Raw genomic sequence first — 16,438 nt, forward strand, 5'->3', positions numbered from 1 at the left:
TACTGGCTACGGCCATGTTTGGGTGGTTTTCTTGTGTGCCACCGGCACTGGTACCACAAAGAATACAATTCCACTGATGTTCATCTATTTTGATTTGTTTTGATTTGATTTTCACTTGCCTCAACAGGTCTTCATAAGTGTCACAAGAAGGAAGGTATGCACAGGAGGACTGACTACGTCCCAGGTAGGGGCCACGGGTTATGGCCTGACTAGTCTTGCCGGGTCTTCTCACGCACAGCATGCTTCCATAGGTCTCGGTCTCTAGACATTTCCTTAGTGAGACCTAAAGTTCGAAGGTCGTGCTTCACCACCTCGTCCCAGGTTTTCCTGGGTCTACCTCTTCCACAGGTTCCCTCAACTGCTAGGGTGTAGCACTTTTGCACACAACTATCTTCAGCCTTTCTCGTCACATGACCATACCAGCGCAGCCGTCTCTCTTGCACGCCACAACTGACGCTTCTTAGGTTCAACTTTTCTCTCAAGGAACTTACACTCTGACGATTATGAACACTGACATTACACATCCATCGGAGCATACTGGCTTCATTTCTTGCGAGCTTACGCATATCCTCAGCAGTCACGGCCCATGTTTCACTACCATGTAGCATGGCTGTACGTACATATATATATATATATATACATGCTGATGACCTTGCCATGCTGATGACCTTGCTAATGCTGATGACCTTGCTCTAATTGCTGAGTCACTATCAGAACTGGAGGAGAAGTTTCAGGTGTGGAAGCAAGGTTTAGAATCGAAGGGCCTTAGAGTCAATCTAGCTAAAACCAAAGTCGTAATAAGTAGGAAGGCAGACAAATCACAAACGCCTTCAGGTAGATGGCCCTGCTCGATCTGTAGAAAAGGTGTAGGTAGAAACTCTATAAGATGCACCAAGTGTAAGCTATGGACACATAAGAGGTGCAGCAATGTCAAAGGAAGGCTAACTAGGAAGATGGTTTTTGTATGTGGCAGATGCTCGGGAGCATTAACCTCTGAAAATCTGCAGAAAGCAACTTTCGTCACTTTCCAGGGAGAAAAACAAGAAGTAGTCGATAGCTTCTATTACCTAGGTGACCTAGTCAGTAGTGGGGGTGAGTGTGCTGAAAGTGTTGAGGCAAGCGAAGTCGATATCGAACCTCATCCAACGACAGGACCTGTTGGGGCAAGTGAGATCGGAATTGAAATTGAACCAATCCTATGACTGGCACCCGGCAGATGCCAGGACCCCTGGACTGGAGATACGTAAAAAGCACTATCCGAATCGTGACCGATGCCAGAGCCGCCTCGACTGGCTTCCGTGTCGGTGGCACGTAAAAAGCACCATCTGAATCGTGGCCAAAGCCAATGCCGCCTTGGCTGGCTTCCATGCAGGTGGCACGTAAAATGCACCAATCCGACCGTGGCCGATGCCAGCCTCGCCTGGCACCAGTGCAGGTGGCACGTAAAAAGCACCCACTACACTCACGGAGTGGTTGGTGTTAGGAAGGGCATCCAGCTGTAGAAACATTGCCAGATAAGACCGGAGCCTGGTGCAGCCTTCTGGCTTCCCAGATCCCCGGTCGAACCGTCCAACCCATGCTAGCATGGAGAACGGACGTTAAACGATGATGATGTGTATCTTGTGTGTATATATATATGTATATATATAATGTATATATATGTATATATATAATATATATATATATATATATATATATATTATATATATATATATATATATATATACACATGTGTGTGTGTGTATATATATATATATATATATATATATATATATATATATATATACACATGTGTATATATATATATATATAACTTAGAAAGGTTTTGGCCAGTTTTGGCCCAGGCCATGTCTAACTTAATGGCACCACCTGGCGAAGTCTTTCAGTTCAGGATTTGGGCACCAAGGCCCATTCGAGCAGAAAGTTATTGTTTGCGGAGACATATCCGGGTGTGGGTGGTTTGTCCGGTACTGTTTGAAGGAATTTGTCCAAAGACTTCTTGAATTTTGTGTGGTCAGTTTCTTTTTTGACGTGTCCTGGTGTAATGTTGAAGAGAGCTGGTCCAATTGAGGTGAAATAGTTGTGCCGTATTGTTGTTATGTGATGCGATTTAGATTTTTGTTGTGGACGGATGGCACGTGGTCCAAGCCTTGGATGTATTTTGAAGGTGATGCCAACATCATTCGAACAGTGCTGATGGAATATTTTCCACATCATACAGATAATGTAGCGTTCACGGCGTTGTTGGAGTGAATACAATTTCAGCTTCTCTAGTCTACCCCAGTAGTCAAGGTCTGACATGCCATCTATCCTTTTTGTGATTGACCTTTGGGGAGCTTCAATTCTCATAATATTTTGTTTTGTGTAGGGAGACCACAGTGGACAGCAGTATTCAAGGTGGGGTCGGGCAAAAGTGGAGAAGAGAAGAATAATAGCGTGGGAATCTCTCGACTGGAAGGTTCTGAGAATCCAGGAACACATTCTGCGGGCCATGTCAACTTTGCTGCTTATATGTGTAGCCCAGCTTATGTTGTTGTCCACTGTTACTCCCAAGTCTCTGATGTTGTTGGATGCCATGAGAATTTCTCCAGAAGGAAGAGAGTATGGGAGTTTCAGAGCGTCCTCCCTTCCAAAGTGGATCAGTTCGAATTTGTCTTCATTTAGCAACATGTTATTCTTTTCCGCCCATTGGACAACAGCCAGTAGGTCTGACTGAAGGTTTATTCGGTCATCCACGCCATTGATGAACTTCTGGAGCTTGGAATCATCAGCGAAGGTTCTGATGTTACTGTGTTTGATGGTGTCAGTAATATCATTTATGTAGATGATGAAGAGAAGTGGGCCCAACACAGTGCCTTGTGGGACACCACTGCTGACTTCGACTGGGCTGGATTTGACTCCTTTGACTACAACATGTTGGGTTCTGTTAGACAGGAAGCACTTAATCCACTGCAGCAGCTTTCGTGTATATATATATATATATATATATACACGAATATATGGGGCTTAGGAAAATTGTGGTGAGGCATGGGAAAATTGTGGTTGGGTGTGCTGCTGTAGGTGCCAGGTACAAAGTTCTCATAAAAGTGATTCACTTTTTTTGTACTCAGCACTCAATAAGAGTTGCCAGTAGGTTCTTATGTATTAAATAATTATCTTTTACTTGTTTCTGTCATTGGACTGGCCATGCTGGGGCACCATCTTGAATTTCTAGTTGAACGAATTGACCTTTTTTAAAGCCTAGTACTTATTCTACCAGATCCATTTGCAAGGCTTTGGCCAGCCCAATGCTATAGCAGAAGACACCCAAGATGCTGCACAATGGGAGTGAACTTAGAACCATGTAGTTAAGAAGCAAGCTTCTTACCACTAAAAGTAAAATTGTTTTTTGTTCCAATCACCGGTGGGGTATACATCATTCTGGAAAGTTATTGTAGGGCCTTGGGAAAAATAGGCCAGGAAACTCTGGGCTAGCCCCTTTCAATTGATGGTACATTGTGTTTGGCAGACTTATATACAATTTTTGTGTACCGAATTTTACTCACAAGATTGACCTATGAGGTGGTATCAAAAAGTTTCCAGACATCACTGTGTTTACTTTGAAAGTTATGAAATTTGTGTTTTTGTGATCACATGTATGCTGCAATCTGTAATTTTGTTATGAACAGGAAGTCAAAACAAAGAGCCAACATGAAATTTTGTGTTAAACTTGGGAAGTCTGCTATAGAGACTTTGAATGTGCTTTGACAAGATTACAGTGATGAGGGCACAGGTGCTTCAAAAGTGGAAGAACATCCCTGGAAGACCAGCCACAAGTGTCACCCTCAGAAATGTAGAGAAAATTCATCAGCTTCTGCTTGAGGATCATCAGAGGACAATCAACAACATTACTGATGTTGTTAGCCTATCCTATGGGTCCATGTAGCCTGACATATGAATTGAACATGTAGTATATTTCTGCCAGGTTTGTCCCCCACCTGCTGACCAATGAGCAGAAAGAATACTGCATCAAAGTCTGTCAAGATCTCCGTCAGCATGCTGTTGATGACCCATCTTTCATGTTGAGGATCATCACCAGTGATGAGAGTTGGGTCTACGGGTGCAATTCTGACATGAAGCAGTAGTCATCACAATAGAAGAGGCCTTCATCTCCACAAGAGAAGAGGCACCAGAAAGCTGCAGCTCAATCAAGAGCATGCTCGTTTTTTTCAACATCTGCAGTATTGTTCATCGAGAATTCATTCCCCCAGGGCCAAACTGTCAATCAAGAGTTCTACTATGATATTTTGAAGCATTTGAGGAAGGACATTAGGTAAAAGTAACTGGATCTGTGACGTGAAAAATTGGATTCTTCATGACAACAATCCACCCAGTCAGTGAGCTCTCCTCATTTCTGAATTTCTTGCCAAAGCAACTTGGTATCACTTCTGCACCCACCCTATTTGCCAGATTTAGCACCTGCAGGCTTCCATCGCTTCCCCTAGATGAAAAGTCAGCTCAAAGATTGTTGTTTTAATACCATTGTTGATACCCAGAAAATGACTTCCAGGCTGGATTCCAAAAGTGACAGGAATGCTGGTACTGGTGTATTGTTGCGCAAGGTGACTATTTTGAAGGCGGTGATATTAAAACTTAGGTAAATAAGTTTTATTTTTTAATAAACATAACTTGTCTGGTTACTTTTTGATACCATCTTGTAGTACTAGCTCAAACCCAGGACAGCATGACTTTTGTAGACACTTGACCCATACCTCCTTCCTAGCTGTTTGCAGCACTCTGGTCATTCCACTTGTGTATCAATAGGATATCTTGGATTTGATTTTAAGTGGAATTTGTTTTCAAATCTGATCAACAGGAAGGTCAGATGGAAGGCCACTCTTGTGCTTCAAAGACAAACTAAAAGACAATCTGAAGTGATGCAACATTCCCTTTTCTTTTTGGGAAAACAAACTATCAAAACACAGGACCTGCACCAGTCCAGCTTCTCCTCATTTCAAAGATTTGTGCAAAATTGACTCCAACACTGGGACAAACTTTGTGCAAGCATGAAGGCATGTTGGCAAAACACTGCTCCTCTAAATGTGGCACAAAGCAAAGCAGGCCTAGCTGTCCACTCAAAAAAATACAAACTGAGTCTTCAACTTGCTCCATTTGCCAAAAGGTTTACAAGGCACCAGCAGGCCTCGAGAGACACATTCATGTCCATAGAGCATGATTAGCACTTTATTTTACTGAACCCTCATTTGTCATTCACGACAAGAGAATCCATTTTATATATATATATATATATATATATATATATATGTGTGTGTGTTTTAGAGATAGAAGTCCTCATGCAATTCATCAAATCCTAATATACATCACACCATATCTATTTTAATACTTACTATTTCAGTTCCAAATTTCTTTTCTACATGTGTTTCATGAGGTGCGTTTAACGTTCCCGAGACCCTCAGTCTTTCTCAGAGGCATGTCTTAACTGCAACCCCAATCATCAGGACTATTCATAACTTTTTAATAATTCAATAACTATTTCTATATGTTAATGTTTTAATAATTCAATAACTATTTATAGAAATAGTTATAGAAATAGAAATAGTTAAAATAAATCATTATTTTAGCATGCATTGATCTATGTTTGCATGGGTCAGGTAAAACTCATGGAAGTAGATTTTCTATAGATGTCCTCACTTCTTACCAATTAGGTAATACTTCCCCTACTCCTTCAAACAATATTTTCTGGAACATTGTAAACAAATGACACTGAACATATGACAGTGACATACATTTACAACAAGCATTCAATATCAAGAGAAGGAGACATGAACACACACAAACAACAACTGACTTCTTTCAGTGTCTATCTACCAAATCTACTAACAAGGCTTTGGTTGGCTAAAAGTTATAGTAGAATATACTGATCAAAGACACCATGTAGTAGAACCCAAAACCATGTGGTTAAGTAGTGAACCTCTTCATCACACAGCCATGCCTACTTTATTTCTTTAATTTTTACAATTACTTTTCATTGATTTTTTTTGCCAATCCCTAGCAGTTGAGGGAACCCGTGGGAGAGGTAGACCCAGGAAAACCTGGGACGAGGTGGTGAAGCACGACCTTCGAACTTTAGGCCTCACTGAGGAAATGACCAGAGACCGAGACCTTTGGAAATATTCTGTACGTGAGAAGACCAGGCAGGACAAGTGAGCCCAGCCCACTTATGAATGCCTTCCCTCCCTTGGACACAAAGACCGGCTGAGGCAAGCGAAGTCGATATAGAACCTCATCCGACGACAGACACCCATGCCAACCCCCCATGCTTGCGAAGACATGTTGGGGCAAGCGAAATCGAAATCGAAACCGAATTGAACCAGCCAGGATCCCTGGCCTGGTGGTACGTAAAAAGCACTATCCGACTCATGGCCGTGGCACGTAAAATACTCCAATGCGACCGTACGACAGGCACCCATGCCAACCTCCTTTGCTTGTGAAGACATGTTGGGGCAAGCGAAATCGAAATCGAATTGAACCAGCCAGGATCCCTGGTCTGGTGGTACGTAAAAAGCACTATCCGACTCGTGGCCGTGGCACGTAAAATACTCCAATGCGACCGTATGACAGGCACCCTTGCCAACCCCCTTTGCTTGTGAAGACATGTTGGGGCAAGCGAAATCGAAATCGAATTGAACCAGCCAGGATCCCTGGTCTGGTGGTACGTAAAAAGCACTATCCAACTCGTGGCCGATGCCAGCACCGCCCGTCTGGCTTCCGTGCCGGTGGCACATAAAATACACCAATCTGACCGTGGCCGTTGCCAGCCCCGCCTGGCACCTGTGCAGGTGGCACGTAAAAAGCACCCACTACACTCATGGAGTGGTTGGCGTTAGGAAGGGCATCCAGCTGTAGAAACATTGCCAAATTAGACTGGAGCCTGGTGCAGCCTTCTGGCTTCCCAGAACCCCGGTCGAACCGTCCAACCCATGCTAGCATGGAGAACGGACGTTAAACGACGATGATGATGATGATGATTCACTTTCTTTTCTGTTCTCTATCATTACCTTTTTATTTTTATTTTTGTTCTTTGTGTTTTCTTTTTTCTCCTCTTCCTTCTTTACCTCCCTGTTCATGCCCTCCTCATCTGTCTCTCCCACTTTCTACTCCTCGGCTGCCTCTCTCTTCTCTCCCTTATATTACAGTGCTATTGTAACAAAGTTATCATATATGCCATTCTATTTCAGTGGTGGCTTGGCTCTGACATATTTCAGCATCAAGAAGTCCTTCCTGATGCTGCTATTTTCTTATGGATTTCTCTATGGAATCGGTAATTCTATAGCTTATCCTGTCAGCATCAACTGTGTCATGAAGGTAAGGCATCTATTTGTGGAAAATTTTTCATTTCCTCAAGTTTTACTTCAATTAATTTTCTTTTTCTATAGTTTACATTCATAAAATCTTTTGTCTTTTTTGATCATGACATACTGTTTCATCATAACTTCCTTCTAGGAAGAAGTAAAATGCTGCTGGGTAAATACAATATTGGGCTACTAGGTACATGAGTATGTGGGTAAGCATAGTATTGGACTGCTGGGTGTATTGGTATATATACTATTGTCTATTGATTGTGTGGGTAAATATAGTATTGGGTTACTGGATATGTGGATAAGCATAGTATTAGGCTATTGGTTATATGAGTTGATTGGTATTGAGCTATTGTGTGAGAGGGTAAATATAGCATTGGGCTGCTGGGTATGTGGGTAAATTCAGTCTTCTCTAGCTTTTCTTTTCTTTCTCTCTCCCTCCCCCACTTCTCTCTACTTTTCTCTCTCTTCCTCATTCTCTCCCTTTTTTGCTCTTCCATCTCTGGGCCCTATCTGTCTCTTCTCCCTCTTTCTATCCCCTATCTGCCCCATTTCTCCCAACAAATAAATATAAGTAATTTTAATTCTTTTTTTTCTCTTTCCCTTCATTCTCTCTTCTCACTCTCTCTCTTCTGCCCTGTCTCTCCTTTCCACTCCCCATCTCTCCCTTCTGCCCCCTATCTCTCTTCTTTCTGAACCCATCTTTCATCCTTCTACCCCCATCTCACTCTCTTCCACCTCTCTTTCTCTCTCTCCATCCATCTCACTCTTTTCTACTCTTATCTTGCTTTATTGCCCCATCCTACCATCTTGCTCTCATACCCCCTATCACTCTCTACAGGTGTATAATAAGTAATTTTTCAATTCTTTTCTCTCTCTCTCTATCTGTCTCTCTGTCTCTCCCATTACCTATTTCTTCAAATACATTGTAAATAATATTAATTCCTGTACCTTTCTCTCATTATTCTAGTGGTTCCCCAAAAAAGAGGGCACTGTTGCTGGAATCGTACTGACAGGTTATGGAGTAGCTTCATTTATCTGGAATCCTTTTATTACCCTTTACATCAATCCTGAAAACGAAATCCCTGACTTCCATATTAATGGAGAAGAGTAAATATATTTATACTATGTATCTAATATATAAATCATAAGTTATCAATAATATTAATACGCTTAGTTTTTTTTGTTTGTTTTTGTACATACCTGTGGTGTGTGTCACACTTCAAAGGATGAGGTAAAAAGGTTGAAGGGAGAAGTACAAAGAAAAAAAGAAATAAAAGGTGTTAAGCAGAGGAGGTATACTTGGAGTGGCAAAGTGGGAGAGAGGGGAAGGACAGAAGCTGAGGAGGTACAGTTGAAGTGAGAGGCAAAGTGGCAAAGATGAAGTAAGAGTGAGTGAGCGAGATAGGGGAGACTGATAGTGCTGAGAGGTGAGAGAAATATAACACATTAAACGCAGGAGGACAGTTAGAGGCAAGGCGACATAGAGGAGGGGAGGCGGGGGAAAAGAGAGAGAGATTGACTGAAGGAAGGAAGGGAGTAGATAGAGAAGAATAGTAAAAGAGAATGGAACCATTCTCATACAGAAAACACCAGAAAACTTTTCATTTTCAATTTTATATGATAAAGCTATTAAAAATATGGAAATTGCAAAAAGAAATGTTGCCTATCTATCTATCTGTCTGCCTTTCTCTCTAACACAATCTCTCTCTCAGCAAATAGCTTTATCTTTATCTAGTTTCAGCTTACGAGCTGTGGCCATGCTGGGGCACCGCCATTTGGTGTTGCTACATGATTTTACTTCACGAATGCTTTTTAGCAAGTGCCATTTGGTGCATGAGAGAGTTCGATGCAGCTGCCCTCATCTGCACCTCCTGCCGTGAAGTTGGTTCATCTGGGACACCTGACAAGAAGAGATCCAGTTTTATTTTAAAGACATCTGCATCCACCCCATGCAGGTCTCTCAGATTCTTCGGGAGGATATTGAAGAGCTGTGGGCCTCGGAAGCCCAGGCTATCACAGTATCTCGTCCTACATCTTGATGGCAAATTTGGAGTCCTTGGCACTATGCAGTGGCGCCCAGTTCTGGCATTTGTGTAACTCTCGATGCCAAAATTTGGGACAAGTCCTTCTAGGATCTTCCAGATGTATATTATGGCATATCTTTCTCGCCTACACTCTAAGGAATAGAGTCTCAATCTCTTGAGTCTTTCCCAATAGCTTATATGCTGCACAGAGGCTATCTTCTTCGTGTAGCCTCATTGGATCGCCTCAAGTTCTGTGATTAACTTGACACTGGATGGTGACCATAGCTGAGAGCAATAGTCAAAGTGGCTTAGGACAAGTGTCCTCCAGAGGACCATCATGGTTTCCTGGTCTCTTGTTCTAAAGGTTCTAAGAATCCATCCGGTCAGCCGCCTACATTTCATTACCAATTTAGCAACATGCACATGAAAGGTTGCATCATCACTCATGTAAATACCCAGGTCTCATACTGATTGTGCCCCTGGGATTGCAATCCCTCCAGGTCCAGTGTATTTATTAGGTATTGCATTTAGTTTTGCATGCTGATAGCATAAAGCTTGAAACTTTTCAGCATTGAACTGCATGCTATTCTTTTCAGCCCACTTGTATATTTTGTCCAGCTCACATTGCAGGTGCTTAGTGTCTTCAGGGTTTTGTATTGTCTGTGAAACTTTTGTATCATCTGCATAACTTGTGATCGTGGCTCTCTGCGTGGCTGAGGGCCATTATGAACAGTAGTGGTCCCAAAACAGTGCCTTGCGGAACACCGCTCACTATTTGCGTGTTAATGGAAGTGGCCCCATTGGCTACTACCACCTGACTTCTATCCTTCAGAAAGTCATGAAGCCATTCTCCCAATTTTCCAACTATGCCAAGATCACTCAGTTTGTGACATATCATTCCATGATCGACTTTATCAAAGGCTTTTGCAAAGTCGAGATATATGACTTCCACATTTGAGTGGTTGAGCAGTCGTTTCAGCACCCAGTCATAGTGTTGTAGGAGCTGAGTTAAGCAGCTTCTTCCTGATCGGAAACCATGTTGGGTGTCAAGCAGCAAGTCATTTTCTTCAAGGAAGGTGATTAGTTTCCTTCTGACTATTCGTTCCATGACCTTGCTGATGCGTGAGGTCAGAGAGATAGGTCTGTAGTTCTTGGCCTCCGCTCTGCTACCTCCTTTATGAATAGGGCAAATTTTACCTTCTTGGAAGTTTGCCAGTTGCAAGGAAGCTCTGAAAGAGGAACTGCAGTGGTCTTGCTAGGACTCTCTTACATACTTTTAGAAGGATTGCTGGGAATCCATCAGGGCCTGTAGCTGAGTTTGTTTTCATTTCATCTATAGCCTTTATTACATCGTCTTCCTTTATATTGATGTAATCAATCATCGCTGCCTCTGATTTTATATCTGCAGTGGATGTTACTGTTATTTTTCTACAGTTGAAGGGAGAGGTAAAATGTTTATCAGTATTTTCAGAGTAGACTGATGCATACATAGACAGAAAAGTAGATACATACATACATTGTTAAATTAAAAGCAGGAGAGAGGAGGTACACAGAGGAAGAGAGAGAGACAGTAGATACATAGACACAAATACATTGATGCATAGGTACATAGACAATCAAAGACAAATAACTACAGCAAATATTGGATGTTACTTTCATTTTTCATTACCACACAAGGATAAATTTAACTCACAAGTGGGTGAGTACTCTACAGATATGCATACCATTAACGTAGTTCTCAGGGAGATTCAATCTCAGAATATGACAAGGCTAGCCCCTTTCAATTACAGCTACAACTTATTTTGGCCAGCTGAGTGGACTGGAGCAAGATAGACCTTCAAGTAGTTGGAAGAAAATGAAAAAAGATCCTATATAGGGGCAGGAAAATCTTTTTAGCCATTAGGGTCACTATGGGTGTTAATCCAGTCCTAACAGTGGTATTTGTGAGTCTCACAGATCTGGAGGTCAAGCGCAGGCTGTAGTTATGAAACTGAGCAAGAGTCCAGGGCAAAGTCACTACATGATATAGAACAGCAATTATTTCGTCTTTTGCCTTGCAATATGAAACATTTCCTTTTCTTTCACTCTTTTTAAAAAACGGCACTCCATCACTTACAACAATGAGGTTCCTGTTTACCTGATCAACAGAACAGTCTGCTCATAAAATTTGCGCACAAGTGGCTGAGTATCCCACCACAGACATGCATACCATAACGTAGTTCTCAAGGAGATTCAGCTTCACACAGAATGTGACAAGGCTGGCCCCTTTCAATTACAGCTACAACTCATTTTTGTCAGCTGAGTGGACTGCAGCAAGGTGAAGTACAGTACCTTGTTCGAGAATACAGCATGCTGCCAGGTATCGTACTCATAGCTTTATGATCACGGCTCAGAATACCACTGAGCCACACACCTTCACTCTCTTAATCATTGAGAAAAGAAGCGGAGCGATAGAGACAGAGAAAAGAAAGCCTCAGTCATTTAAAATGACAATTAGACTGAAATATGATCGGTCTTTTCTAGCTTCTTTACTTTTAACAATGAAGAAGAAGGAAAGACATTTAGTAATGAATAGAGGGAAAGTCTTTCAGGTATTTGCGTTCTCATTCTGGGAGTTCTAGAAGGATTGACTTTTAGTTCTCTTTTATTTCCCCCACCCCCATGATTTATTTGCCTTCTTTCATAGTTCTTCATGTCTTTTAGTTGGCGGGAAAGAACATGTTTTCTTTTTTTCAGGCATATTTAACATTTCCTCTACTAACTACAAACACGCCCCCGCTCCCTTCTTTTTTTTTTCATACAAAAACTAATGCAAATTTCAAATGGGGTATAACTGAAAAGAGTCCAGAAAAATGAGTAACACCCGCTACAAAATGGGAGGGGGAGAAAGTTGCCAACAAATGGCTACACAAAATTCAACTCTATACTTTGAAGAGTGTCTTCTACTATAGCCTCGGGCTGACTAAAGCCTCATGAGTGAACTTGGTAGACAGAAACTGAAAGAAGCCCATCATATATATATGTGTGTGTTTTTGTCCCCACGCCACCATCGCTTAACAACCGATGTTGGTTGTATTTATTTATATATATATCGCCCCGACTGGCTTCTGTGCCGGTGGCACATAAAAAGCACCATCCGAACGTGGCCAATGCCAGCACCGCCCCGACTGGCTCCTGTGCCGGTGGCACATAAAAAGACCATCCGAACGTTGCCAGCGCCGCCTTGGCTGGCTTCCGTGCTGCTGGCACGTTAAAAGCTCCAACCGATCATGACCGATGCCGGACCCCCCTGGCACCTGTGCAGGTGGCACGTAAAAAGCACCCACTACACTCGCGGAGTGGTTGGCGTTAGGAAGGGCATCCAACCGTAGAAACTCTGCCAGATCAGACTGGAGCCTGGAGCAGGCCCTGGCTTCCTAGACCCCGGTCGAACCGTCCAACCCGTGCTAGCGCGGAAAACGGACGTTAAACGATGATGATGATGATGATGACATCATCATCATTGTTTAACGTCCGCTTTCTATGCTAGCTTGGGCTGGACGATTTTGATCGAGGGCTGGCAAACCAGAGGGCTGCACCAGGCTCCAATCTTGATCTGGCAGAGTTTCTACAGCTGGATGCCCTTCCTAACGCCAACCACTCCGAGAGTGTAGTGGGTGCTTTTTACGTGCCACAGCATGGGGGCCAATCAAGCGGTACTGGTAATGGCCTCGCTCGAATCTTTTTACACATGCCATTGGCACAAGTGCCAGTAAGGCGACGTTTGTATGATCACGTTCAAACGGTACCCGTTTATGTGCCACCAGCTTGGAAGCCATTTGGCTGATCTGGCAACGATCATGCTCAGATGGTGCTCTCAGTACCCTACTAGCACAGGCACAAGTACCAGTAAGGCGACGCTGGTAACAGTCACACTCGAATGGTGCCCTTTTATGTGCCACTGGCACGGAAGCCGGTTAGCCACTCTGTCAAATGATCACACTCATATGGTGCTTTCCACCCTGCTAGCACGGATACCAGTCATTGAATTTGATTTTGATTTCACTTGCCTCAACAGGTCTTCACAAGCAGAGTTTAGTGTCCAAAGAAAGAAAAGGTACGCATAAGTGGGCTGGTTACGCTCCTGGCATAGGCCACAGGTTATGGTCTCATTTGGCTTGCCAGGTCTTCTCAAGCACAGCATATTTCCAAAGGTCTCGGTCACTAGTCATTTCCTTGGTGAGGCCTAATGTTTGAAGGTCGTGCTTCACCACTTCATCCCAGGTCCTCCTGTGTCTACCTCTTCCACAGGTTCCCTCAACCACTAGGGTGTGGCACTTGTTCACACAGCTATCCTCATCCATTCTCGCCACATGACCATACCAGTGCAGTCGTCTCTCTTGCACACCACATCTAATGCTTCTTAGGTGCAACTTTTCTCTCAAGGTACTTACGCTCTGTCGAGTATGCACACTGACATTACACATCCATTGGAGCATACTGCCTTCATTCCTTGCGAGCTTACGCATGTCCTCAGCAGTCACAGCCCATGTTTCACTGCCATGTAGCATGGCTGTTCATACACAAGCGTCATATGGTCTACCTTTTACTCTGAGCAAGTAAAAGGTTGAGTAAAATGTGAACACATTTCTCTCCTACATCACGATTCTCTCTCATAAACCATCTTGCAACATGAAATACCTCAAGTCTTTGGTCTTCACGGTGCAGAACATTGGCAATTTTTTTCGTATCTGCTTCCCAGCTCAAAGCTGTGGCTATGCCGTTTTGCTACTCTGTTATCATTGAGAGCCTTCTCTAATATGTGGCATTTGGTGAATAAGGGAGTTTGATGTTGCTACCCTCATTTGCACCTCTTGCCGTGAGGTAGGTTCATCTGGGACTCTCAACAGGAAGAAGTCCAGTTTTGATTTGAAAACACCTACATCCATTTTGTGTAGGTCTCTCAGGCTCTTTGGGAGAATATTAAAAAGCTGTGGGCCCCTGAAACCCAGACTGTTGCAGTGACTGGTCCTGAAGCACAATGGCACTGTACAGTGTTGACTCATTCTGGCATTTTTGTAGCTTCCAATGCCAAAATTTGGCACAATTCCTTCCAGATGTATATTACTGCATACCTCTCCTACCTTCGCTCCAGGAGTAGAGTCTTAGCTGTTTCAGTCTTTCCCAGTAGCTGAACTGTTGCAATGAGACAATCTTCTTCATGAAGCTTTGCTGGATTCCTTCAAGTTCCACTGTTAATTTTACACTGTTGGGTGACTATAGCTGGGAAGGATAACCCAGGTAGCTGAGGATGAATGTCCTCCAGAGGACCATCCTGGTCTCCTTCTCTCTGGTTCTGAACATTCTCAGGATCCATCCAGCAAGTCGTCTACACTTTGTTGCCATCCTGGTAATGCGCACTTGGAAAGATGTATCATCACTCATGTTGATACCCAAGTCCCTCACTGATTTAGGCTTTGGGATTGTGATCCTCTATGGACCAGTGTATCCTGTAAGTTTTATATTCAGTTTTGGATGCTGGCAGCACAGGGCTTGGAATTTTTGAGCAATAAACTGCATATTATTATCCTCAGCCCATCTGCAAATTGAGTCCAACTCCTGCTGCAGGTGTGCAACATCACTGGGGTTCTGTACTTTCTGCAAGTCTTTAATATCATCTGCCTAGCTAGCAAGGGTGGCTATCTGGGCAGCTGAGTGCATAGCTGAGAGGACCACTATGGAAAACAGTGGTCCCAAGACAGTGCCCTGTGGAACACTGCTCACTATTTGTGTTTTCATTGAGGTGGCTCCATTGGCCACTACTGCCTGACTTCTATCTTCCAGAAAGTCATGTAACTACTCTCCAAGTTTTCCAGCTATGTCAAGATCACACAGTTTGTGGCATATCATACCATGATCCACTTTATTAAAAGCTTTTGCAAAGTCCCGGTTTATTACGTCCACATTTGAGATGTTAAGTAACTGCCTCAACATCCTGTCATTGGGTTGTTAGACCTGGTCGAAAGCCATGTTGGGTATCATTCAGCAAATTCTTTTCTTTAAGGAATGTGATTAGCTTCCCTCTGACAATCCGTTCCATGACTTTGCTGATATGTGAAGTCAGTGAGATAGGCCTATAGTTTTTGGCATCTGCTCTGCTTCCTCTTTATGGATTGAGCATATTATTCCCTCCTTCAGCTTGCTTGGCAGCCTGCCATTTGCAAAAAGCTCTGGAAGAGAATCTGTAGTAGTTTCACTAGGGCACACTTACATGGTTTGAGGAGGATTGCTGGGAAACCATCAGGACCAGCAGTTGAGTTTGCGTCCACCTCATCTGTGGCTAGTAATATATCTTCTTCACTAATGTCAACATATTCCATCGTAACTGCCTCGCTGTTTATATGTGAGGCGGCAAAGAAATCCACTGGTTTGTTCATTTGTCTGTGTTCCAACAGGGTGGTAAAGACACTTTTGAACTGGTCATTCAGTACCCCACTGATCCTAGTTGGACTATCTGTGAGGGAGCCAGCCTTCTCGAAGAGGGGTCCTATTTTGTAGTATACTGAGGCTGTTTCTTTGGCATTATGAAAGAAGGCTTTTGGGTTGACTTAATGTTTTTTTATAACCCAGGCTTCTTTGTCTGCTCTCTCCCTCACATAGGATTGTTGCAAGATTTTTTCAATCTCTGTCAGCATTGTTTTTAGGCGGGACCTTTCACTACTTTTGGAGTGCTGGTTGAAGCGATTTGCAACCTTTGTCTGTCGTCTCATGAGGATCTTCCTCACCCTTGGAATCTTGTTCCTTTTTGTGATGGCCTTGTGCTCTGGGACATAACAGTCTGTTAAGTCCTCCTTCCAGGTTAGGAAAATCCCTTCCTAGGATGAATTGAATATAAATTCCAACCAAATCCATAACGAGAGTAGAATCAGCTGATCCCATTGCTATATGAAATCCTTCTATACTATTAATCTTGTCCAATACTTATTTTCAAACTCGATTATTGTTCTTTTAACAGCTAAAATTTCCTTTATTTCATCCATATTAATATTATATTTTTTTTCATAAATATGAGGG

The 16,438-nt window shown here is 42.9% G+C and overlaps 1 protein-coding gene across 5 annotated transcripts in view; it reads left to right on the forward strand.

The window, feature by feature from the left end:
• LOC115215625 (monocarboxylate transporter 12) overlaps positions 1 to 16,438 on the forward strand; it is a 76,213-nt gene that overhangs the window by 30,748 nt on the left and 29,027 nt on the right. For all 5 annotated transcript variants that reach the window (XM_029784862.2, XM_029784861.2, XM_029784860.2 and 2 more), the window contains exons 4-5: positions 7,239 to 7,365; positions 8,329 to 8,468. In XM_029784862.2, coding sequence (XP_029640722.1) covers positions 7,239 to 7,365; positions 8,329 to 8,468 — 267 coding nt within the window. The remainder of the gene's footprint in view (positions 1 to 7,238; positions 7,366 to 8,328; positions 8,469 to 16,438) is intronic.

Source organism: Octopus sinensis, linkage group LG9 (genome assembly GCF_006345805.1).
Source record: "Octopus sinensis linkage group LG9, ASM634580v1, whole genome shotgun sequence".
NCBI classification, from domain to species: Eukaryota; Metazoa; Mollusca; class Cephalopoda; order Octopoda; family Octopodidae; genus Octopus; species Octopus sinensis.